Source organism: Schistocerca serialis, chromosome 2 (genome assembly GCF_023864345.2).
Source record: "Schistocerca serialis cubense isolate TAMUIC-IGC-003099 chromosome 2, iqSchSeri2.2, whole genome shotgun sequence".
Classification (NCBI taxonomy): Eukaryota; Metazoa; Arthropoda; class Insecta; order Orthoptera; family Acrididae; genus Schistocerca; species Schistocerca serialis.
In genome coordinates this window covers 832,046,866-832,071,827 of record NC_064639.1, presented here as the reverse complement: position 1 = coordinate 832,071,827, position 24,962 = coordinate 832,046,866, and the positions used below count along the sequence as shown (strand labels likewise).

At 45.9% G+C, this 24,962-nt stretch overlaps 1 protein-coding gene across 1 annotated transcript in view; it reads left to right on the top strand.

The window, feature by feature from the left end:
- LOC126456448 (acyl-CoA Delta-9 desaturase-like) overlaps positions 1–24,962 on the top strand; it is a 218,777-nt gene that overhangs the window by 41,072 nt on the left and 152,743 nt on the right. The window contains exons 3-4 of the mRNA XM_050092198.1: positions 13,782–13,987; positions 17,798–17,983. Coding sequence (XP_049948155.1) covers positions 13,782–13,987; positions 17,798–17,983 — 392 coding nt within the window. The remainder of the gene's footprint in view (positions 1–13,781; positions 13,988–17,797; positions 17,984–24,962) is intronic.

Genomic DNA, 24,962 nt, shown 5'->3' with positions numbered 1-24,962 from the left:
CAAAATATGGTCTCGCAATTTACGTCAAGCATAATATGAAAAATTATCAGGTAGTTTCAGTGAGCAGCGAAAACGATATTTTCACAATTTCAATAAAAATTGATAGTGTAACAATAGTCAATGTCTACAAGCCTCCCGGAGTAAACTGACCTACTCCTCCTCTACCATCTCAGCAGCATCCATCTCTATTCCTGGACGACTTCAACAGCTATCATAATCTATGGGGATACTGTGAAAACGATAGTAACAGTGAAGCTCTTTGTGAATGAATGGAAACGAAAATTTGGAAGTTGTTTTTTGATGCCAAGGATCCCCCTACCTTTCACTCAGGACGTTGTAACAGAGGATATACATCTGACCTGTGCTTCACAACTCAGCTTCACAGCACCCATACCCAGATACGCCGCTCAATACTTAAAGATTTCCCCCACAGTCAACACAGACCTATTATTTTAGAGACTGGAATATGTGGACCCCTTGTGCAGTCGCATCCGAAACGAAGGTGGAATTTCAAGAAAGCTAACTGGACTGAATTCAGAAAACAAACGGATAACAATATCAGATGGATCAAGCCAATACACAATAACTACAGTCGGTTTATAGGCATAATTAAAGGAGCAGCCAGGCGATTTATCCCTAGAGGCTATCGTAAAGAATATACACCTGGCTGGACTGAGGACAGTGAAAAATTGCTTGAAGAATACGAAGAAAGTCCAACTGTTAGCAAAGCTACGGACCTTCTGCAGTCACTTGATGAGAACAGGAAGAAGATCTGGCATGAAACCGTAGAATCATTCGACCACACACATTCAAGTCGTAAAGTTTGGTCCATTATCAGAAAAGTGAATGCAACAAACTCAGCACCGGTGAGACCTAAAACTGCCATCAAGCTGAATGATTTTGCTAAACATATAATTTCAAATTCCAAGAGCCCAAAGGATAAGCAGACAAGAAGGGAAATCAAAACCCAATTCAACGCCAAGAAAAGAGCAGCCCCAAATTCCTCTAAATTTTCCGATCCATTCAATGAAGACGAAGTAAGGGATGCCATCAGAAACATGAAAGTTGGGAAGGCAGCTGGATTCGATGGGATGTACCCTGAATTTCTCACACACTGTGGACCAGCAACTATCAAATGGCTTTCTAACTTCTTCTCAGACATTCTCTCCACTGGAAATATCCCACCATTATTCAAGAAAACCAAGCTAACAGCAATCCTTAAACCGAACAAAAACCCAACAAAAGTAGAAAGTTACCGCCCAATAGCCCTGTTAAGAGTTACTTACAAACTACTTGACGGCTCATTTACAACAGGATCTATGAAACAATTAATAAACAAATACCTGTAGAACAGGCTGGATTCAGGCCTGGTAGAAGCTGTAATGACCAAGTGTTTGCCTTAACAACCCATAGTGAAAATGTATATGAGAAGAAATGCGTAAGCTTAGCTGCTTTCTTGGACCTGTCCGCCACCTACGATACCATATGGTGAGAAGGCCTTCTCTTAAAATTCGTGAGCATCATTCAGTGTCGGAATCTCAAGAACCTACTTAGCAACATGCTAAGCAACAGACTTTTCCAGATTTACTCTGATAACGACAGAAGCAAAATCTTCAAGTTAAGTGACGGACTACCTCAAGGATCTGTATTGGCCCCTCTCCTTTTCAACTTATACATTTATGACCTGCCAGCCACAACCTCAAGGAAATTCATATATGCTGATTACATCTGCTTGGTAACCCAGAGCTCCAGTTTCACCACTGCTGAATATACTTTAACTGCCGACATGGAAATCCTGGACACATACTGCAGAAAATGGTGCCACCGCCAAAACCCTCAGAAAACTGTTACTTCAGCATTCCACCTACGGAACAGACACTCTGACTATAAACCAGAAGTTAAACTCCGAAGACAGACCATACAGTACTGCAGCACACCGAAATACCTCGGAATAACACTCGATACCGAGCGAGGTGGCGCAGTGGTTAGACACTGGACTCGCATTCGGAAGGACGACGGTTCAATCCCGCGTCCGCCCATCCTGATTTAGGTTTTCCGTGATTTCCCTAAATCGCTCCAGGCAAATGCCGGGATGGTTCCTGTAAAAGGGCACGGCCGACTTCCTTCCCCGTCCTTCCCTAATCCGATGAGACCGATGACCTCGCTGTCTGGTCTCCTTCACCAAAGCAACCAACCAATAACACTCGATAGGTCCCTAACTTTCCGACAACATCTCTCCAACGTGGCCGCAAAAGTGAAGACTCGTAATAATATTATTCAGAAGCTTGCTGGTACCTCCTGGGTTTGTAGTGCTCAAACCCTAAGATCAGCTGCTATGCCATTATCATACTCTGCCGCTGAATACTGTTGTCCAACTTGGATGAACAATGCCCACTGTAGCAACATGGATGCGTAACTCAACCAGACACCGCGACTTATCACAGGCTGCATATGTAGTACTCAAACTGCATGGCTACCAGTTTTAAGTAACATCCAACCTCCAGCTCTACGAAGATCAGATGCTCTCCTGAAGATCTTGAGAAACATTCAGAAGTATCCCCAGCTACCCGTACACAGTGTTACCTTAATAGCAGAACATCAGCGTCTGAAGTCAAGAAAACCACCTTGGCGAGCTGCACAACATCTTGAAGTCTCCGACTTTAACATCAATGAAGTATGGAGAAGTCAATGGAAAGAATCGTCAGTGTTCAACGGTCATCTGGTTGAAAAGTTTTCCATGAGAGTTCCAGGTATCACACTTCCCAGACGCCAGTGGAGAACCATCAACCGCATCCGAAAAGGTCAAGGGAACTGCGGATATCTAAAGCACAAATGGGGCTGGGCAACATCTCCAGATTGTGACTGTGGAGCTGCCCTGCAAACAATGAATCACATTGTTAGTGAATGCCCGAAACGAGCCTTCGGGGGATCATCAAATGACGTCCACCATGCATCCCCTTGAAAGGCTCAACTGGATCAGCAGATTGGACTTAGAAACCTAAGAACTTGTGTAATGTGTACATAATTTAGTATAATACTTTGGACATTTGATTCTGTACCTGTATTTTGCTTGTCATTTCTTCATTGTATACTCTTAAAATTATGTATTTGATCCAAGCTCTGTATCATCGTATGATAGTGGCCGTGCGGTTAAAGGCGCTGCAGTCTGGAACCGCAAGACCGCTACGGTCGCAGGTTCGAATCCTGCCTCGGGCATGGATGTTTGTGATGTCCTTAGGTTAGTTAGGTTTAACTAGTTCTAAGTTCTAGGGGACTAATGACCTCAGCAGTTGAGTCCCATAGTGCTCAGAGCCATTTGAACCATCGTATGATAAATAAATATATAAATAAATGGTATATTTCTTGTGCATCTTAAAAATGAGCTCTACTTGATTTTTGAACACTACTTAACTTTTGGTGTTGCTCATTCTCTGGTGCATATTGGACACTGTTCTACACAGTGATTCTCTATGTTTTTGTAGGTGATGTACACTCATGCTCATAAATTAAGGATAATTGCAGAATGTGGTGCCACACAACGTGGCACTACACAAAACTGGAGCTAATAGCATAGTCACATAGTAAACACACACGACACAGATCTTTAAGTCCATGGTATTGGTGATAAGTTGAGAAAACCGTCCCTAAACACATGTACTACAAAACACCACTGTTTCATGCTCATGTACCCCGACATCAATATGGCATATGATCACCATGAACACGCACACAGGCCGCACAACGGGTTGGCATACTCTGGATCAGATGGTCGAGCAGCTGCTGGGGTATAGCCTCCCACTCTTGCACCAGTGCCTGTTGGAGCCCCTGAAGTGTCGTAGGGGTTTGAAGACGTGCAGCGATCCGTCGAACGAGAGCATCCCAGAAGTGCTGACGGTTTAGGTCTGGAAAACAGGCAGGCCACTCCATTCGCCTGATATCTTTTGTTTCGAGGTACTCCTCCACGATGGCAGCTCGGTGGGGCCGTGCGTTATCAACCATCAGAAGGAAGGTGGGACCCACTGCACCCCTGAAAAGGCAGAAATACTGGTGAAAAATGACGTCCCGATACACCTGACGTGCTACAGTTCCTCTGTCAAAGACATGCAGGGGTGTACTTGAACTAATCATAAGCCCACCCCACACCATCAAACCACGACCTCTATACAGGTCCCTTTCAAGGACATTAAGGGGTTGGTATCTGGTTCCTCCCCCCCCCCCCCCCCCCCACCCATGAACCATGGACCTTGCCGTTGGTGGGGAGGCTTGCATGCCTCAGCGATACAGATGGCTGTACCATAGGTGCAACGACAACGGAGAGGTGTCTGTTGAGAGGCCAGACAAACGTGTGGTTCCTGAAGAGGGGCAGCAGCCTTTTCAGTAGTTGCAGGGGCAACAGTCTGGATGATTGACTGATCTGGCCTTGTAACAATAACCAAAACGGCCTTGCTGTGCTGGTACTGCGAACGGCTGAAAGCAAGGGGGAAACTACAGCCATAATTTTTCCCAGGGCATGCAGCTTTACTGTATGGTTAAATGATGATGGCGTCCTCTTGGGTATAATATTCCAGAGGTAAAATAGTCCCCCATTCGGATCTCCGGGCGGGGACTACTCAAGAGGACGTTGTTATCAGGAGAAATAAAACTGGCTTTCTACGGATCGGAGCGTGGAATGTCAGATCCCTTAATCGAGCAGGTAGGTTAGAAAATTTAAAAAGGGAAATGGATAGCTTAAAGTTAGATATAGTGGGAATTAGTGAAGTTCGGTGGCGGGAGGAACAGGACTTTTGGTCAGGTGAATACAGGGTTATAGAGGTAATGCAGGAGTAGGTTTAATAATGAATAAAAAAAAATAGGCGTGCGGGTAAGCTACTACAAACAGCATTGTGAACGCATTATTGTGGCCAAGATAGACACGAAGCCCACGCCTACTACGGTAGTACAAATTTATATGCCAACTAGCTCTGCAGATGATGAAGAAATTGATGAAATGTATGATGAGATAAAAGAAATTATTCAGATAGTGAAGGGAGGTGAAAATTTAATAGTCATGGGTGACTGGAATTCGAGTGTAGGAAAAGGGAGAGAAGGAAACATAGTAGTTGAATATGGATTGGGGCTAAGAAATGAAAGAGGAAGCTGTCTGGTAGAATTTTGCATAGAGCATAACTTAATCATAGCTAACACTTGGTTCAAGAATCATAAAAGAAGGAAGAATCCCAGAGATACTAAAAGGTATCAGATAGATTATATAATGGTAAGACAGAGATTTAGGAACCAGGTTTTAAATTGTAAGACATTTCCAGAGGCAGATGTGGACTCTGACCACAATCTATTGGTTATGAACTGCAGATTAAAATTGAAAAAACTGCAAAAAGGTGGTAATTTAAGGAGATGGGACCTGGATAAACTGACTAAACCAGAGGTTGTTCAGAGTTTCAGGGAGAGCATAAGGGAACAATTGACAGCAGTGGGGGAAAGAAGTACAGTAGAAGAAGAATGGGTAGCTCTGAGGGATGAAGTAGTGATGGCAGCAGAGGATCAAGTAGGTAAAAAGACGAGGGCTAGTAGAAATCCTTGGGTAACAGAAGAGATACTGAATTTAATTGATGAAAGGAGAAAATATAAAAATGCAATAAATGAAGCAGACAAAAAGGAATACAAACGTCTCAAAAATGAGATCGACAGGAAGTGCAAAATGGTTAAGCAGGGATGGCTAGAGAACAAATGTAAGGATGTAGAGGCTTATCACACTAGGGGCAAGATAGATACTGCTTACAGGAAAATTAAAGACACCTTTTGAGAAAAGAGAACCACTTGTATGAACATCAAGAGCTCAGATGGAAACCCAGTTCTAACCAAAGAAGGGAAAGCAGAAAGATGGAAGGAGTGTATAGAGAGTCTACACAAGGGCGATGTACTTGAGGACAATATTATAGAAATCGAAGAGAATGTAGATGAAGATGAAATGGGAGATACGATACTGCGTGAAGAGTTTGACAGAGCACTGAAAGACCTGAGCCGAAACAAGGTCCCGGGAGTAGACAACATTCCATTAGAACTACTGACGGCCTTGGGAGAGCCAATCCTGATAAAACTCTACAATCTGGTGAGGAAGATGTATGAGACAGGCCAAATACCCTCAGACTTCAAGAAGAATATAATAATTCCAATCCCAAAGAAAGCAGGTGTTGACAGATGTGAAAATTACCGAACTATCAGTTTAATAAGTCACAGCTGCAAAATAATAACACGAATTCTTCACAGACGAATGTAAAAACTGGCAGAAGCCGACATCGGGGAAGATCAGTTTGGATTCCGTAGAAATATTGGAACACGTGAGGCAATACTGTCCCTACGACTTATCTTAGAAGATATATTAAGGAAAGGCGAACCTACGTTTCTAGCATTTGTAGACTTAGAGAAAGCTTTTGACAATGTTGACTGGGATACTCTCTTTCAAATTCTAAAGGTGGCGGGGGTAAAATACAGGGAGCGAAAGGCTACTTACAATTTGTACAGAAGCCAGATGGCAATTATAAGAGTCGAGGGATATGAAAGGGAAGCAATGTTTGGGAATGGAGTGAGACAGGGTTGTAGCCTCACCCCGATGTTATTCAATTTGTATATTGAGCAAGCAGTAAAGGAAACAAAAGAAAAATTCGGAGTAGGTATTAAAATCCATGGAGAAGAAATAAAAACTTTGAGGTTCGCTGATGACATTGTAATTCTGTCAGAGACAGCAAAGGACTTGGAAGAGCAGTTGAATGGAATGGACAGTGTCTTGAAAGGAGGATATAAGATGAACATCAACAAAAGCAAAACGAGGATAATGGAATGTAGTCGAATTAAGTTGGGTGATGCTGAGGGAATTAGATTAGGAAATGAGACACTTAAAGTAGTAAAGGAGTTTTACTATTTGGGGAGCAAAATAACTGATGATGGTCGAAGTAGAGAAGATATAAAATGTAGACTGGCAATGGCAAGGAAAGGGTTTCTGAAGAAGAGAAATTTGTTAACATCGAGTATAGATTTAAGTGTCAGGAAGTCGTTTCTGAAAGTATTTGTATGGAGTGTAGCCATGTATGGAAGTGAAACGCGGACGATAAATAGTTTGGACAAGAAGAGAATAGAAGCTTTCGAAATGTGGTGCTACAGAAGAATGCTGAAGATTAGATGGGTAGATCACGTAACTAATGAGGAGGTATTGAATAGAATTGGGGAGAAGAGGAGTTTGTGTCACAACTTGACGAGAAGACGTGACCGGTTGGTATGACATGTTCTGAGGCATCAAGGGATCACAAATTTAGCATTGGAGGGCAGCGTGGGGGGTAAAAATCGTAGAGGGAGACCAAGAGATGAATACACTAAGCAGATTCAGAAGGATGTAGGTTGCAGTAGGCACTGGGAGATGAAGAAACTTGCACAGGATACAGTAGCAAGGAGAGCTGCATCAAACCAGTCTCTGGACTGAAGACCACAACAACAACAACAACATCTGGTTCCTGGTTCACGCCAGATGAAAACTCGTCGAGAATCACTATTCAGACTATACCTGGACTCGACTGTGATCATAACCTGGGATCACTGTTCCAATGAACATGTACTGTGTTCTTGATACAGGCCTTACGGGCTCTATTGAGACCAGGGATCAGTGGAATGCACCTTGCTGGTCTCCGTGCGAGAAAACCATGTCTGTTCAGTCGTCTGTAAACTTTGTGTCTGGAGACAACTGTTCCAGTGTCTGCGGTAAGGTCCCGAGCAAGGCTACCTACAGTATTCCATGGCTTTCTGCGGGGACTGATGGTGAGATATCGGTCTTCTTGTGGTGTTGTACACTGTGGACGTCCAGTACTGTAGCGCCTTGACCCGTTTCCTGTCTGCTGGAATCGTTGTCATAATCTTGAGATCACACTTTGTGGTACACGGAGGGCCTGTGCTATGACCTGCTGTGTTTGACCAGCCTCCAGTCGCCCTAGTATTCTACACCTCATAAAGTCATCAATTTGTGTTCTTTGAGCCATTTTCAACGCACTGTCACCATTAGCATGTCTGGAAACACCTGCACACTTACTCGCTGCACCGTACTCTGACATGCAGAAACACACCTCTGCGTTTGTGGACTGCTGCAAGCGCCACCGTGCGACGACCGCAGGTCAAATGCACCGCATGGTCATACACCGAGGTGATGTAAACTTTCAAACCGCCCACCAGAGCGTTGTTTCACTACGTATCAGCATTATCCTTAATTTATGAGCACGAGCGTAGATTAGGTAATGGAGAAGGGAAGAGTTATGTACCAAGACGTGAACTACACATCTCTCAAATAACTACGGGTACCACTCTTCATCGGCCGACTAACAAATCACCATTAACTGCATTTCATTTCAGAAGACGACGAAGATAGGTTTGGAATTTAATACAGTCTGGTTACCACAGAGGACTCACCACTTGTTCCTTCGACGTCAGGTACCGAGCTTAGTTATAAGACTGGTACCATCGTCACTCCCTTTTCTTTTGTTCTTTACCACTTTTGTCTTTGCTGTCTTTATTCTGAACCAAAAATTGTTTGTTGTGTAGGCTGTATTTTTATTATCTCCTATTCGGAAATTTACCGTCATTGCTTTGTGGATATATCAGGTGATAAGCTACAAAGTTCCAATTCAAGACAAATTAGCGTTTCCCAATTTTTCATTTTATAACTGTCTTTTGTCTTGTAGATAATATACATTAAACCGTGATGTCTGCCATTAATCCCATAATTTCTCCGGATTTTTTAACAAAACACGATTTTTCAGTCTCTGAAGAGGTACTTCATCTTTGTAACGCTCATCCTCCAATAGATAAAGTGGTTCTGTAACATTCGGTCAAGGGCTTATTACTTTCAGTTAATCTCAGGTACCAAGGTTTGCAACCACTATTTCTGACTTGCTGATGAACCTTTTGCCATTTAGACTTCAAAATTCATAAAGTTTCTCAGTGGAAATATGACATTTTCCTCAAGCTCTTTCGTCTATGCCTCTTCGTGGTAGTCTTTTCTACAACTTTGCACTAATTAATTTCATTTGTAGCCATCAGATCATCTTGCAGTCGACAGAACTAAAGACTTTAATGAAGTGACTGAATCGTGTTCACTAACTTTGTGTCTTGATATGTGACATACAGATACTCATCTACTCGGTTTCTTAATTCCCCGTCAGTAATGTTATACTTGCATCGGATCGTGTTCGCAAAGACAGTTAATATTATACATGAAACGATCCCTAGTTTAAAGTATTTTTTGTCACTTAATTTCAGGCTCCAAGGCTCGCATCACTATTTTTCTTTTGCTGAAGAACGTTTTGCAATTTGGACTTCAAAATTCACAAAGTTTCTCAGTGGAAACATGTCATTTCCGTCATTTACAAGAGTTTTTTTCATTTAATTTTATACAACGTTTGAGCCGTGTTTATACGAATTATCAGGAAGCGCAATATTCTATGTTGCCTGCGCCCACAATCTGTTTATGCTCTGTTGGGGTGAAAACTAAGAAAAGTCAGATTTTTTGTTTGGTCTTGCATCGACAAATGAAAAAAAGCAGCTTGTGAACTACAAATACTCTGCTGCCAATCAAGAGATCACAGTGGTACGAGATGAAGAAATATCGTTGCCACGTACTCACTTGTGAATTCAGTAGTTCTTATTTACATTGTCTCGAGAATTAAATACCTTCCAAACCTGTCACTTAGCTCGTTTAGCATATTTCCAACCAGATTCATTACAAAGAAATATTTCCCCAACTTAACGAACGCGAAAGAGAATATTAAACGCCCGATCCCTTCTCATTCTATCTGTTAATCCAATGCTTCCTTCATATTCATTGCACTGAAACGTCAAATTAAGTGTTATTTCTCACAACTGACTTCATAGAAGAAATGAAATGGCGTGATCCTCAAACTTTTTCGTGCATTTAACCTTTAGTGAATTATTTATGCTTTTTTTGCCTGTTGTAAACTTTGCAGGTTATTTCAAACAGTTTGGAACAGCTAGCTTACAGTGAATGACCTAGGTCTTTTAAAGCTTTTTCTTAAATTTCAGTTGTTGAAATATATTGTTCCACTTATTAGTTTATGTGTTTTCAGTATAACTCTCAGTCATTTTGATGGAATTCTGGATTCCACGAGAAACATTATCTCACTTAAGTAATTCAATGAAATGGTTCACTTACAACCAGCACAATACAGTATATGAAGTTACACTCCTGGAAATTGAAATAAGAACACCGTGAATTCGTTGTCCCAGGAAGGGGGAAACTTTATTGACACATTCCTGGGGTCAGATACATCACATGATCACACTGACAGAACCACAAGCACATAGACACAGGCAACAGAGCATGCACAATGTCGGCACTAGTACAGTGTATATCCACCTTTCGCAGCAATGCAGGCTGCTATTCTCCCATGGAGACGATCGTAGAGATGCTGGATGTAGTCCTGTGGAACGGCTTGCCATGCCATTTCCACCTGGCGCCTCAGTTGGACCAGCGTTCGTGCTGGACGTGCAGACCGCGTGAGACGACGCTTCATCCAGTCCCAAACATGCTCAATGGCGGACAGATCCGGAGATCTTGCTGGCCAGGGTAGTTGACTTACACCTTCTAGAGCACGTTGGGTGGCACGGGATACATGCGGACGTGCATTGTCCTGTTGGAACAGCAAGTTCCCTTGCCGGTCTAGGAATGGTAGAACGATGGGTTCGATGACGGTTTGGATGTACCGTGCACTATTGAGTGTCCCCTCGACGATCACCAGTGGTGTACGGCCAGTGTAGGAGATCGCTCCCCACACCATGATGCCGGGTGTTGGCCCTGTGTGCCTCGGTCGTATGCAGTCCTGATTGTGGCGCTCACCTGCACGGCGCCAAACACGCATACGACCATCATTGGCACCAAGGCAGAAGCGACTCTCATCGCTGAAGACGACACGTCTCTATTCGTCCCTCCATTCACGCCTGTCGCGACACCACTGGAGGCGGGCTGCACGATGTTGGGGCGTGAGCGGAAGACGGCCTAACGGTGTGCGGGACCGTAGCCCAGCTTCATGGAGACGGTTGCGAATGGTCCTCGCCGATACCCCAGGAGCAACAGTGTCCCTAATTTGCTGGGAAGTGGCGGTGCGGTCCTCTATGGCACTGCGTAGGATCCTACGGTCTTGGCGTGCATCCGTGCGTCGCTGCGGTCCGGTCCCAGGTCGACGGGCACGTGCACCTTCCGCCGACCACTGGCGACAACATCGATGTACTGTGGAGACCTCACGCCCCACGTGTTGAGCAATTCGGCGGTACGTCCACCCGGCCTCCCGCATGCCCACTATACGCCCTCGCTCAAAGTCCGTCAACTGCACATACGGTTCACGTCCACGCTGTCGCGGCATGCTACCAGTGTTAAAGACTGCGATGGAGCTCCGTATGCCACGGCAAACTGGCTGACACTGACGGCGGCGGTGCACAAATGCTGCGCAGCTAGCGCCATTCGACGGCCAACACCGCGGTTCCTGGTGTGTCCGCTGTGCCGTGCGTGTGATCATTGCTTGTACAGCCCTCTCGCAGTGTCCGGAGCAAGTATGGTGGGTCTGACACACCGGTGTCAATGTGTTCTTTTTTCCATTTCCAGGAGTGTATTTCATAATTCTAGCTTATCTGAGATATTGTAAGTAGAGTATAATTTTCGGTAAGCATAATTCACAATTATTTCGGAAGCTCCTTCTACCGTCGTCTCATTTATTTTCTCCAGCTGGAATTTTTCTGTTCCTTCCGTTCTGACAACAAATCTGTTCCTAATGGCCACAAAGATCGTTAGCTTATCGCTTGGTAGGCGAAGCGGTCGTTATATTCAATGTACAGTTCTAGACTAGAACTCTTTCCTCTCTAGAGCACGTGCTTTTTGTCACATTAGGTGAACGAAGAATATTTCCTATATTTTTTCTTTAAAAGAAACCTTCAACTGCCTCTGCTTTTGCTCGGAATTACGTAACTCCGATCAGTTATCTGCTACTCATTTCTACAGAACTGATTACTGCTTCCTTTCCGATATTTCCCATGATGTCAGGTTATCTTCATTCTATGTGATCTTTGTTTTTTCAGCACTAGTCGACGAATGTTGTTTTCCTAGATTCTCATTCATGATGCTAACAAGTTTAATACTAAATTGTGAAAATGAAGCCACATAGCTACAGTGTACGATGCCAGTCAGTTTTTCATGATGTAGTAAGATATTTTATTCCATGCGCCATCATTTCTTGCACGAATCGACGGTTGCTTACTATGATCATAATTCATACGCTGAAGACGATATCTGCATGATAATGTAAAATTCATTCACAGCAAGAATCAAATATATCTTTGGAATTAACCTTTTGAAAGTAATTATAATCAACGAGCCCAAGTCTGGAATCGGACTAAATCACTATAAAGTAATGTTATTACCAAGATACGTCGATTGTGTAACATAATGAGATACGTATTACATTCACAATGTATAAATAAACCGACAGCTGCTTCATGTTTATCGAGTTAGGTAATCATAATGTGGACATACAAACACTGTAGTAATGTTTTTGTTCCTGAAGATGGTGTGAAAGACCGAAACTGGCGTAGATACTTCAGTTCCCCTAGATTTTGTCGATGGTTCTATATTTTACGAGTTTCATGCAGTAACTATCAGCTGTGGAGTACAACTTTCAAGTTATGTCCCTGGGGGTGAGATCTACTCTTTGAAACCCCCTGTACGCTGGTGTAGGTCAGGGTGCCAGACCTCCCTGCAGCCTTTCATGAAAGTAGGCCTTCCTTTGCGCCTAATCGACAAAAAGAATTTCACGTGACACGCAAGAGCCTTAAGAATAACAGTTTTATGCTGAGTGGCGGGGACGGGAGAGGAGCGGAGCAACCAGAGGGTGAGGGGGATCAAGGCAGCGAGAGGTGTAGAGTATGCGGATATGTTCGAGGAATAAGAACAGATGGGGGAAAGGCATGAGGTCACAGAGGATCCACGTGGGGGACGGGAGGCGCATACGGAAGGCGAGGCGGAGTGCATGACACTCAAGGATCTGGAGGGACTTATAGAATTTGGGGGGGGGGGGGGCATACTTCAACCGCGGCGGCACGTTTTATATATAGCGTCCACTCCTAGTGCTGCCATCTGCCATCTGTGAGTGGTTATTGCACATTGATGTCCAACAGAGGGCGTTCTCACGTTAATGTGAGTGGGCCGTGTCAATCGTGAATCTCACCTTCAAACGACTTTCTCTGTTACTACTGAATAGCGTATGGCAATTTCGCTGAAATAAGTGTGCACTGGGTATTTTTGTGGACGAATAAACTTCTGTAATAAGAAGAGTAAACGTTTTTAGATTCTGAGATCATCTCGAATACATTTGACAATATCAGGTAACCATCATTTTATATTTTGACACCATCTTGTAGACATTGTCTGCCCCGATAGCTGAGTGGTCAGCGCGGCGCTCTGTCACGCCGAGGGGCCCGGGTTCGATTCCCGGCTGGGTCGGAGATTTTTCTCCGCTCAGGGACTGGGTGTTGTGTTGTCCACATTATCATTTCATCATCATCAGTGGAACGCAACGGGAAACCACCACTGGAATCACATTCCTAGACGCTCATGCGGTGGACCTCTCTGAAGAGGCTTCCCTCGTGACAAGACCTGCCGTAAGGCAGGACACAAAGTGTATTAAAAAAAAAAAAAATTTGTGTGAGGAAATTTCTGGCTACCATTAATACTTGTGTTTCAGAACCACATCTACGAGTGGGTGCGTGACCACCGGGTGCACCACAAGTTCACGGACACGGACGCGGACCCGCACAACTCGCGGCGCGGCTTCTTCTTCTCGCACATCGGCTGGCTGATGGTGCGGAAGCACCCGCTGGTGCGCGAGAAGGGCCGCCAGCTGGACATGTCCGACCTGCGCCAAGACCCGGTCGTCATGTGGCAGATGAGGTGAGCCGCCCATTACGGCACTGCGCGCGTCCCTCTCACTCTCGCCTCGTCTCTATTGTATTCTATCATAGGAAGCAAAAACTTTCACTCTTTCATTTATTTTCTGTTACAACCTCCAACCTAGAATTTAATATTGGCCACTCGCAGTAATGTGACCACCTCTCAAAAGCCTGAATAAGCACGTTTTGCAGCGCGGCCGTGCTAGGAGAGAGTCAACGAGGTTCTGGAAGGTACGGACACAGATGTGGAGCAATGCCGACCCCAGTACCGTGGGCAGGTGCACCATATTTCTCGTCTAATGATTCATGGCCGGCCGTTGTGGACGAGCGGTTCTAGGCGCTTCAGTCCGGAACCGCGCTGATGCTACGGTCGCAGGTTCAAATCCTGCCTCGGGCATGGATGTGTGTGAGGTCCTTAGGTTAATTAGGTTTAAGTAGTTCTAAGTCTAAGGGACTGATGACCTCAGATGTTAAGTCCCACAGTGCTCAGAGCCATCTGAACCATGTTTCTGATCCATGACGCGAACAGCCGTAGCGAACTGGTCCCACAGACTCTCGACTGCGTTTAAATTCGGAGAGTTTGGTGGCCAGGGGAGTGCGGCAAACTCGTCCTGGTGCTTTTCGAACCACTCATGTACACTGCTAGCCATCCGACAAGTTACACTGTCCTGCAGGTAGATGCCATCGTGCTGATGAGAAACAACTGCATGTAGGAATGCAAATGGTCCCCAAGTATAGCTGCAGATTTTTGTTAATCCATTATGCCTTCCAGAATGAAGAGATCACCTAGGGAGTGTCAGGAAAATATTCACCAGACTATAGCGCTCCCTACTCCGGCGTAGATCCTTACGAAGATTGTTGCAGGATCGCACACGCCAACGGCCATTTGTCCGAGGAAGCATAGAACATGATTCATCTGAAAAAGCCACTGAAACCTGGTAGTCAAGGGAAGGCAGGATTCGGTTACGATTGAGGACGAGGCACTACGTCAAGAATACTGTGTTTAGAGCGCCTGGAACGAGAAAAGAATCATTACCACCAGAGTAGAAGAATCACTAACCGGCCTAAAATCAAGAAAGCTGTCAAAACTACACGCCTTACCGGACAGCAGCGGCAAGGCGAGGAAATGTACACTGCCATTACATACACTAACCCCCAGGAAAGACAACTGGGGTGTTAGCGGCCACCAGGCAAGAAAAATTACCGCTGGTTGAACTTAACAAATTGTAAGAAGTTGAACGTAGTAAATAATAATAAGAAGTCGAGGAAAGCTAATCAGATCCGCCTTCCCCAAGCACTACACTCGCTGCTCTTCGCCTCGGCGACACTACGAGCAGCAACACGAACCCAAGTCACTGGAGAATCGCGATATATCTCAATGGTGGACGTTCCTCTACTTGGATTGAAATGCACTCATCTTAAAACTTGCTGGATCCCGTTTACCTCGAAGTCGTGCACCCTCGTGACCACAGCCCTTCCATCTGGCAGTCCACGCAGCCCGCCAGCAGTCCCGGCGTGTTCTCACGCTGTGCGGACCTGGCTTCTCCTGAGTCCCCAACCGAAATCGCACACTCACACGACCCGGAAAAACAACGACGTCGCCCCCAGAATAGGGCAACAGTTACTATATATCAATAACCGCCGCTGCCGCCACTAGCGGACAGGCAACGCTTGCGAAACCGAATGGCGCTAGTCAATACGAGAGGAAGACCAACCGCCACCATGCCAACTAAACGATACCGTTTGGCCTCCAACAGAGGGCGGAAACCTACAAACAGCACCAACGCGAGCCGCAGCACGGCTCAGCCCCCTGTGGTGGGTTGGTGGATGTCCAACTGCAGTGTTCGCGTGCAAATACCAGCCGTCTTTGCAGACAAACAATAGTAACAAGGTTGCATGAAACAGGCGCCAGTTTCGGAACCTCATACACATCAATATTCGCTAAACGGTCGTTGAAAAGACACTGTTGGTAGCTCCTTGATTCATCTGGGCGGTCAGTTGCTTAACAGTCGCACGTCTGTTCACCCACACACATCTCCGCAGCCGTCGTTCACCCCTGCATCTAAGGCCGTGGTGCACCACAGTTGTCTCAGCGTCCGTTTTGGGTAGCGTCATTTTGCCATTCACGGTATACCCTGGAACACCAAAGAAATTGGTATAGGCATGTCTATTCAAATACAGAAATATTCAAACAGGCAGAATACGGCGCTGCGATCGGCAGTGCCTCTAAATAAGACAAGTGTCTGGCGCAGTTGTTAGATCGGTAACTGCTGCTACGTTGGTAGGTTATCAAGATTTAAGTGAGTTTGAACATGGTGTTACAGTCGGTACACGACCGGTGGGACAAAGCACCTCCGAGGTAGCGATGAAGTGGGCATTTTCCCGTACGACGATTTCACGTGTGTACCGCGAATATCAGGAATCCGGTAAAACATCAAATCTCCGACATTGTTGTGGTCGGAAAAAATCCTACAAGAACGGGACCAACGACGACTGAAGAGAATCGTTCAACGATCGTTCAACGTGCCAGAAGTGCAACCCTTCCGCAGATTGCAGCAGATTTCAATACTGGGCCATCAACAAGAGTCAGTGTTCGAACCATTCAACGAAACATCATCGATATGGGCTTTCGGAGCCGAAGGCCCACTCGTGAACGTTTGATAACATCACGAAACAAAGCCTTACGCCTCGCCTGGGCTCGTTAATACCGACATTGGACTGTTGACTACTAGAAACATGTTGCCTGGTCGGACGAGTCTCGTTTCAAATTGTATCGAGCGAATGGACGAGTACGGGTATGGAGACAGCCTCATGACTCCATGGACCCTGCATATCAGCACGGGACTGTAATGGTGTGGGGCGAATGCAGTTGGAGAGATGTGGGACCTCTGATATGTTACGGTACGACTCTGACAGGTGACACGTACTTGAGAATCCTCTCTGATGACGTGCATCCATTCATGCCCATTGCGCTTTCCGACGAACTTGGGCAATTCCAGCAGGACAATGCGACACCCCACACGTCCAGTACTGCTACAGAGTGATTCCAGGAACACTCTGCTGAGACACGAACATTACTGAGCATATCTGGGATGCCTTGCAATGTTCTGTTCAGAAGAGATCTCCACCCCGTTGTACTCTTACTGATTTATGGACAGCTCTGCAGGATTCATGGTGGCAGTTCCCTCCAGCACTACTTCAGACATTGGTCGAGTCCATGCCACGTCGCGTTGCGGCGTTTCCACGTGTTCGCGTGGACCCTACACGATATTAGACAGGTGTACCAGTTTCTTTGGCTCTTCAGTGTACTTTAACCACGGCGGCACGCTTTATACACCCTCCACTCCTAGTGCTACCAGCTGCCGTCTGTGAGTGGTCATTCCACGCTGACGTCGAACCTATGATCGGTGGTCACGTTAATGCGACTGGACCGTGTAAATGTTGCTGTAGCTATGGGAATCCACTCCTTCAAACGACTCTCTCTGTTACTGCTGAAACACCTACGTGTTCTTCTACAGTAAAAAGGGAAGGACGCAGTGCGGAGTGGCCGCGCGGTTAGAGGCACCATATCACTGACTGCGCGGCCCCTTCCGCAGGAGGTTCGAGTCCTTCCTCGGGCATGGGTGTGTTGTTCTTAGCATAAGTTAGTTTAAGTAATGTATAAGTCTAGGGACCGATTACCTCAGCAGTTTGGTCCCTTAGAAATTCACACACATTTGAACATTTTTGAAGGGGAGGACAGGAACATAGAGTGCCAGATGCCGCCGTATGCGCTACTCCTAGACTTGACGTTACTGCGCCTATGCCGCAGGCTGTACCCGGTAATCATGCCGCTGTTCTGCTTCGTGCTGCCCGCCTGGATCCCGGTGGCTCTGTGGGGAGAGAGCGGCTGGGTGTCCTGGCACCTGGCGTCCGTCCTCCGCTACACCGTCTCCCTCAACATCACCTGGTGCATCAACAGCGTGGCACACGTCTTCGGACATCGGCCGTTCGACAAGTGAGTAGCACGTACACTATCTGGTCAAACGTTCCCGGACGCATATTAGTGGACATTAATATGAGGTATTCCACCCTTCGTCTTTCTGATGGCATGAACTCTGCTGGGATCATCTTTTATGAGGTGTCTGATTGTCTGTGGAGGAACAACGGCCCATTCTTCAAGAGCAGAAACCGTAGAAGGTAGTGCTTTTGAACTGTGAGTTCTGGAGCGAAGTCGACATTTTAACTCATCCCAAAGGCCTTCCACTCGTTACAAATCGGGACTCTGAGCAGGCCAGTCCATGATCTTGTCCATAAACCGTTGCCTCGACAGTTGCTGCTTTATGACAGGGTGCAATGTCATGCGGATACAGACGATTATGGTCTCCGAATGATTTCTGTGTCGCATGCAGTACACAGTGTGTAAAATACACTCCTGGAAATTGAAATAAGAACACCGTGAATTCATTGTCCCAGGAAGGGGAAACTTTATTGACACATTCCTGGGGTCAGATACATCACATGATCACACTGACAGAACCACAGGCACATAGACACAGGCAACAGAGCATGCACAATGTCGGCACTAGTACAGTGTATATCCACCTTTCGCAGCAATGCAGGCTGCTATTCTTCCATGGAGACGATCGTACAGATGCTGGATGTAGTCCTGTGGAACGGCTTGCCATGCCATTTCCACCTGGCGCCTCAGTTGGACCAGCGTTCGTGCTGGACGTGCAGACCGCGTGAGACGACGCTTCATCCAGTCCCAAACATGCTCAATGGCGGACAGATCCGGAGATCTTGCTGGCCAGGGTAGTTGACTTACACCTTCTAGAGCACGTTGGGTGGCACGGGATACATGCGGACGTGCATTGTTCTGTTGGAACAGCAAGTTCCCTTGCCGGTCTAGGAATGGTAGAACGATGGGTTCGATGACGGTTTGGATGTACCGTGCACTATTCAGTGTCCCCTCGACGATCACCAGTGGTGTACGGCCAGTGTAGGAGATCGCTCCCCACACCATGATGCCGGGTGTTGGCCCTGTGTGCCTCGGTCGTATGCAGTCCTGATTGTGGCGCTCACCTGCACGGCGCCAAACACGCATACGACCATCATTGGCACCAAGGCAGAAGCGACTCTCATCGCTGAAGACGACACGTCTCCATTCGTCCCTCCATTCACGCCTGTCGCGACACCACTGGAGGCGGGCTGCACGATGTTGGGGCGTGAGCGGAAGACGGCCTAACGGTGTGCGGGACCGTAGCCCAGCTTCATGGAGACGGTTGCGAATGGTCCTCGCCGATACCCCAGGAGCAACAGTGTCCCTAATTTGCTGGGAAGTGGCGGTGCCGTCCCCTACGGCACTGCGTAGGATCCTACGGTCTTGGCGTGCATCCGTGCGTCGCTGCGATCCGGTCCCAGGTCGACGGGCACGTGCACCTTCCGCCGACCACTGGCGACAACATCGATGTACTGTGGAGACCTCACGCCCCACGTGTTGAGCAATTCGGCGGTACGTCCACCCGGCCTCCCGCATGCCCACTATACGCCCTCGCTCAAAGTCCGTCATCTGCACATACGGTTCACGTCCACGCTGTCGCGGGATGCTACCAGTGTTAAAGACTGCGATGGAGATCCGTATGCCACGGCAAACTGGCTGACACTGACGGCGGCGGTGCACAAATGCTGCACAGCTAGCGCCATTCGACGGCCAACACCGCTGTTCCTGGTGTGTCCGCTGTGCCGTGCGTGTGATCATTGCTTGTGCAGCCCTCTCGCAGTGTCCGGAGCAAGTATGGTGGGTCTGACACACCGGTGTCAATGTGTTCTTTTTTCCATTTCCAGAAGTGTATGTTCGTCTCCTACTGCATTTAGCATTTTCTTAAGAGCATTAGGGAGGCCACATCATAATCACAAAAACAGCTCTTTACTGCAATCCCACCTCACTTGTACTTCACTGTTGGCGCTACACACGATAGCAGGTAAGGTTCTCCAGGTATTCGCCAAACCACAACCATTACCAAATAGTATAGCATAATTCATCACTCCAAATCACTCATTTCCAGTCATCCACTGTTCAGTGGCGTTGCTCTTTACGACAGCTGAAGCGTCGTTTACCATTGGCTACAGAAGTACAAACTTAAAAAAAAGTTTTACATCACCCCGTTTCCTAGAACGCTCCCAGCCGATAGTTGTGGATATTCTATCACAGACACAGTCGCTTTGACCGTTCAGAGATATCACTAAACTCACCCAAAGATGTAGACAACCATGCATCACCAGCGCCTACTAGACGGACGGGCAGCCCATAAGTTACAGTTATTCCAACAGGAAGGAGGTACACGGCTCGTGTTGTCTGTTGTTCGCATTGTTACTTTGTGCCAGGAAGAGCTCTCAACAAGGGAAGTGTCCAGGCGTCTCGGAGTGAACCAAAGTGATGTTGTTCGGACATGGAGGAGATACAGAGAGAAAGGAACTGTCGATGACATGCCTCGCTCAGGCCGCCCAATGGCTACTACTGCAGTGAATGACCGCTAGGTACGGATTATGGCTCGGTGGAACCCTGACAGAAACGCCACCATGTTGAATAATACTTTTCGAGCATCCACAGACTTCGTGTTACGATTCTGACTTTGCGCAATAGACTGCATAATGCCCAACTTCAATCCATATGTCCATGGCGAGGTCCATCTTTGCAACCACGACACCACGCAACGCGGTACATATGGGCCCAACAACGTGCCGAATGGACCGATCAGGACTGGCATCACCTTCTCTTCACCGATGAGTATCGCATATGCCTTTAACCAGACAATCGTCGGAGACGTGTTTGGAGGCAACCCGATCAGGCTGAACTCCTTAGACACAATGTCCAGCGAGTGCAGCAAGGTGGAGGTTCCCTGCTGTTTTGGGGTGGCATTATGTGGGGCTTACGTACGCCCTTCGTGTTCATGGAAGGTGCCGTAACGGCAGTACGATACGTGAATGCCATCCTCCGACCGATGGTGCAACCATATCGGCAGCATATTGGCGAGGTATTCTTCTTCATGGACGACAATTCGTTCACCCATCGTGCACATCTTGTGAATGACTTCCTTCAGGATAGCTACATCGCTCGAATAGAGTTGCCAGCATGTTCTCGATACATGAACCCTATCTAACATGCCTGGGATAGATTTGAAAGGGCTGTTTATGGATGACGTGACCCACCAACCACTCTGACGTATCTACGCCGAATCGCCTTTGACGTGTGGGGCAATCAGGACCAACAGTGCCTTGATGAACTTGTGGAGCCTTGATGAACTTGTGGATAGTATGTCACGACAAATACAGGCATGCATCAATGCAAGAGGACGTGCTGCTGGGTATTGGAGGTACCGGGGTGTACAGCAGTCTGGACCACCATCTCTGAAGGTCTCAGTGTATGGTGGTACAACATGCAATGTGTCGTTTTCGTGAGCAATAAAAAGGGCGGAAATGATGTATATTGATCTTTATTCAAATTTTCTGTATAGGTTCCGGAACTCTCGGAACCGAGGTGATGCAAAACTTTTTTTGATGTGTGTATATGTATAGATAAGTGTGAAATATCTTAAAAGTATATTAGGTACAGATACAGTATATATCGAACATATATTACGCGATCGAAGCGACGGGTAGAAAGTGTGACAGCCGAAATATTTGTTTTCGCAGAATACTGAAGGACAAAAAATGTTGCATATCCAAAACTACTTGACTAGACATTTTCAAATTTAGTTTAAAGCACAAAAGATCACGCTATTTCGTTTATTTTGCGCATTTAGACGTGTCTGCTTTGTATATTTGTACATACTTAGAAAAAAGAGGCATTGCAATGCATACCAAACACTGCTAGAAAAAAAGAAAAAATGAGTTCGTCAGAACTGTGGCTAGTTGAGCCACAAAGGGAATGTGATAACGAAAATATGCCCAAACGCGTAATTTACAGCTGATATGGATTAAATAAAAAGATACCTAAACAGTTATTTCAGTGTGCAAACATAAACAAATTCTGCATCGTATGAAAAGAAGTCTTGCTTCACATGTGTTTGTCGCAAACACATTCCTCATCGACGTACGGTGAGGCGATTCCAAACATCATCTTCTTTCAGCTTACTAAATATGTAAACAACCTTGCCTATAGCCGCATATATGGCAACCATGTTCATTTCATCGGACATCAGTGAAGCAATTACAAGTACCTTCGTTCAGAAAACAGTGTAGTGACTTTTGTTGCATCAATGCAAGATTCAAATGGTTCAAATGGCTCTGAGCACTATGGGACTTAACATCTATGGTCATCAGTCCCCTAGAACTTAGAACTATTTAAACCTAACTAACCTAAGGACATCACACACATCCATGCCCGAGGCAGGATTCGAACCTGCGACCGTAGCATTCGCGCGGTTCCGGACGGCGCGCCTAGAATCGCTAGACCACATCAATACAAGACGACATGCTACTGGGTATTAGAGGTACCTGTGTGTACAGCAATCTGGACCACCACCTCTGAAGGTCTCACTGTATGGTGGTACAATATGCAATTTGTGGTTTTCATGAGCAGTATAAAGGGCAGAAATGATGTTTATGTTGACCTCTATTCCAATTTTCTGTACAGATTCCGGAACTCTCGGAACCGAGGTGGTGCTAAGCGTTTTTTGGTGTGTGTATGTGGCTTATCGTCAGCTGCTGGACCTTTTCATCCCATTATTTTTAACTCCTCATCCATGGTCATTGAGCTAGCCGGACTGCTGTTATGCAATTTTGAACTCGCGATTGATTCCTTCCACTGATTTCATGCGATTTCGCGCAGCCAGTCTCTGCAACGCTCGACTGTCCCTGTCCATCATTGCATGAGGTCTGCGTGGCCATGGTTCAGCTGTATTATTCCTCCGCGTTTCCACTTCACAATAACGTCACCAACAGTCGAGTTGAGCAGCTGTAGAAGGGATGGAAGTCTCTGATGGATCTGTTACTCACATGACGTCCAACGACAAGTCTACGTTCGGAATGACTGAGCTGTTACTGCTTGTCTACTGACAGTACCGTAGTCCTCGCCCCCTCTTACGCTGTCACGTCAACCTTTCGTGACATTTAGTGGTCAATACTGCAAACTGGATATTTTTGGTCCGATAACATAGATGGTCGAACCTCAACTAGAGCAGAATACCCCAAACTGCGTCAAACGTAATTATGTTGCTACTCAAAGCGTGCTCCTATGGATGTTTAAAAAAGGTTCGTACAAGCGGGAAGGGGCAGCGATAGTAAACAGTAACCTTGAACTTGAACGTTCATACCCACTGTGAATCATTATTTATTCCCACAAACATTCCAGCATCACTTTAATAGGCTTCCTTATAACGTGTCTTAATTTACACGTGACCTTATCTCTACACAAATCTTATCGATAGAATTCCTCATCCCTTTCTTCTCCGCACACCACTACCACGAATACAAGCGGCAGCTAGCCGTTTCTTTTTCTTTCACTCATTTGTTCCTTAACTTCTCCTACTTCTCTTTTTCTGTCTGCACGATTCACTGACTTCAGAGAGGGAATTGCTTAACGTAAGCGTTCCTACTATCTACGAGTTATCATTAAGATTTCTCTGTCCTGCAATTGCGTAGGGTTCCGCCGCCAGTCGGTTGAAATAAAAGTTTTCTGAATATCACACCGCGTCAGAGTGCAAAAACTTTACCGGAGAAACCAACGTTTTGGCCACTTTTGCAGTGGCCTTCTTCTGGGTATGCTGAAGACCCAGAAGAGGGCCACTGCAACCGTGACCGAAACGTTGGTTTCTCCAGCAATTTCTTTTTACATTACAACGCGATGCGATAGTGAGTGAAAGTTTGTCTACTTTTCTCTATCAGTTTGGCAACATTACGATGTACTCACAAGGTTAACTGAGAAGGACAGTCGTTACTCAGATGTGGTATCACACCGCATCCATACCGCGTTGAGATTTCAGTAGTAGTATTTTTCATTGTGATAGTAACGATAAAGACTCAGGCCACCAATGAGTCAGAATCAGTATCAGGACTCATCGATGATTTTGAAGTTTAAATTTTGTAGACGGAATGTTAGCGCAAGTGTCTGAACTTTGCGGGCATTCACACAGGATGAGGTATCGGATGTAATTATCACTAATCAGTGTACGTCCTTAGTTTGTTTGATTGTCGCACCCGTAGCCCAAACTACATTCTTTGTTTATTTTCATGAATAGCCCTGCCGCTGTGAGCAAGTAAGCTAGCATCATCCGGTAAGGGCAACGGCACTGTTTGTTTTTACGCCTCAATGAGGAAGACTCTGACCATTTTTTTCTTTTTGTCAAATGCTTAAACCCACTACAGAATAAAATCATTCAATAAATGTAGTACGATGTGGCGAGTGCAGTTCAAACTAGGAGGGAGGTTGCGAAACCTTTGAGGTTGCACACAGCTGTGCAAGAGATAGTGAAATATGACAACATTACGGACTTGAGGGCTACTGTAAATGAGTAATTTGTTTTCGGGGCTGTATATTTTTTGAAGTATCACGTGTACAAATATGTGATATGTATAGTTGCGTGGATAGAACCGTAAAGTCACCAAGTTTGCAGTTTGAGTTTGAGCTCTACGAATGTTCATCGACAGCCCCTCTTGTCACACGTCACACGTCCAAATGTTAATGCATACCTTATGCAGCAGCATCCTGTCTGTGATCATCAAAGCAACACTGTTGTGGTCTTGGAGCTATTCCGTTATTCTTGGCAGTGAGATATATACACACGATTCTTAAAGTGCTCCCAAATGAAAAAGTCACAACGCATTAGGTCAGGAAATCTGAGAGGTCAAAAGAATAGAGCCACTTCTTCTTCACCACTACGCCCAATCTAGCGTCCATTTGTAGTTATCCACCGAAGGACATCGATGGTCCAAGGAAGGGATTCCCCTTCGTGTTTGAAGATCAAATTCACGGAATCAGCAGTCTGTTTAGAAAA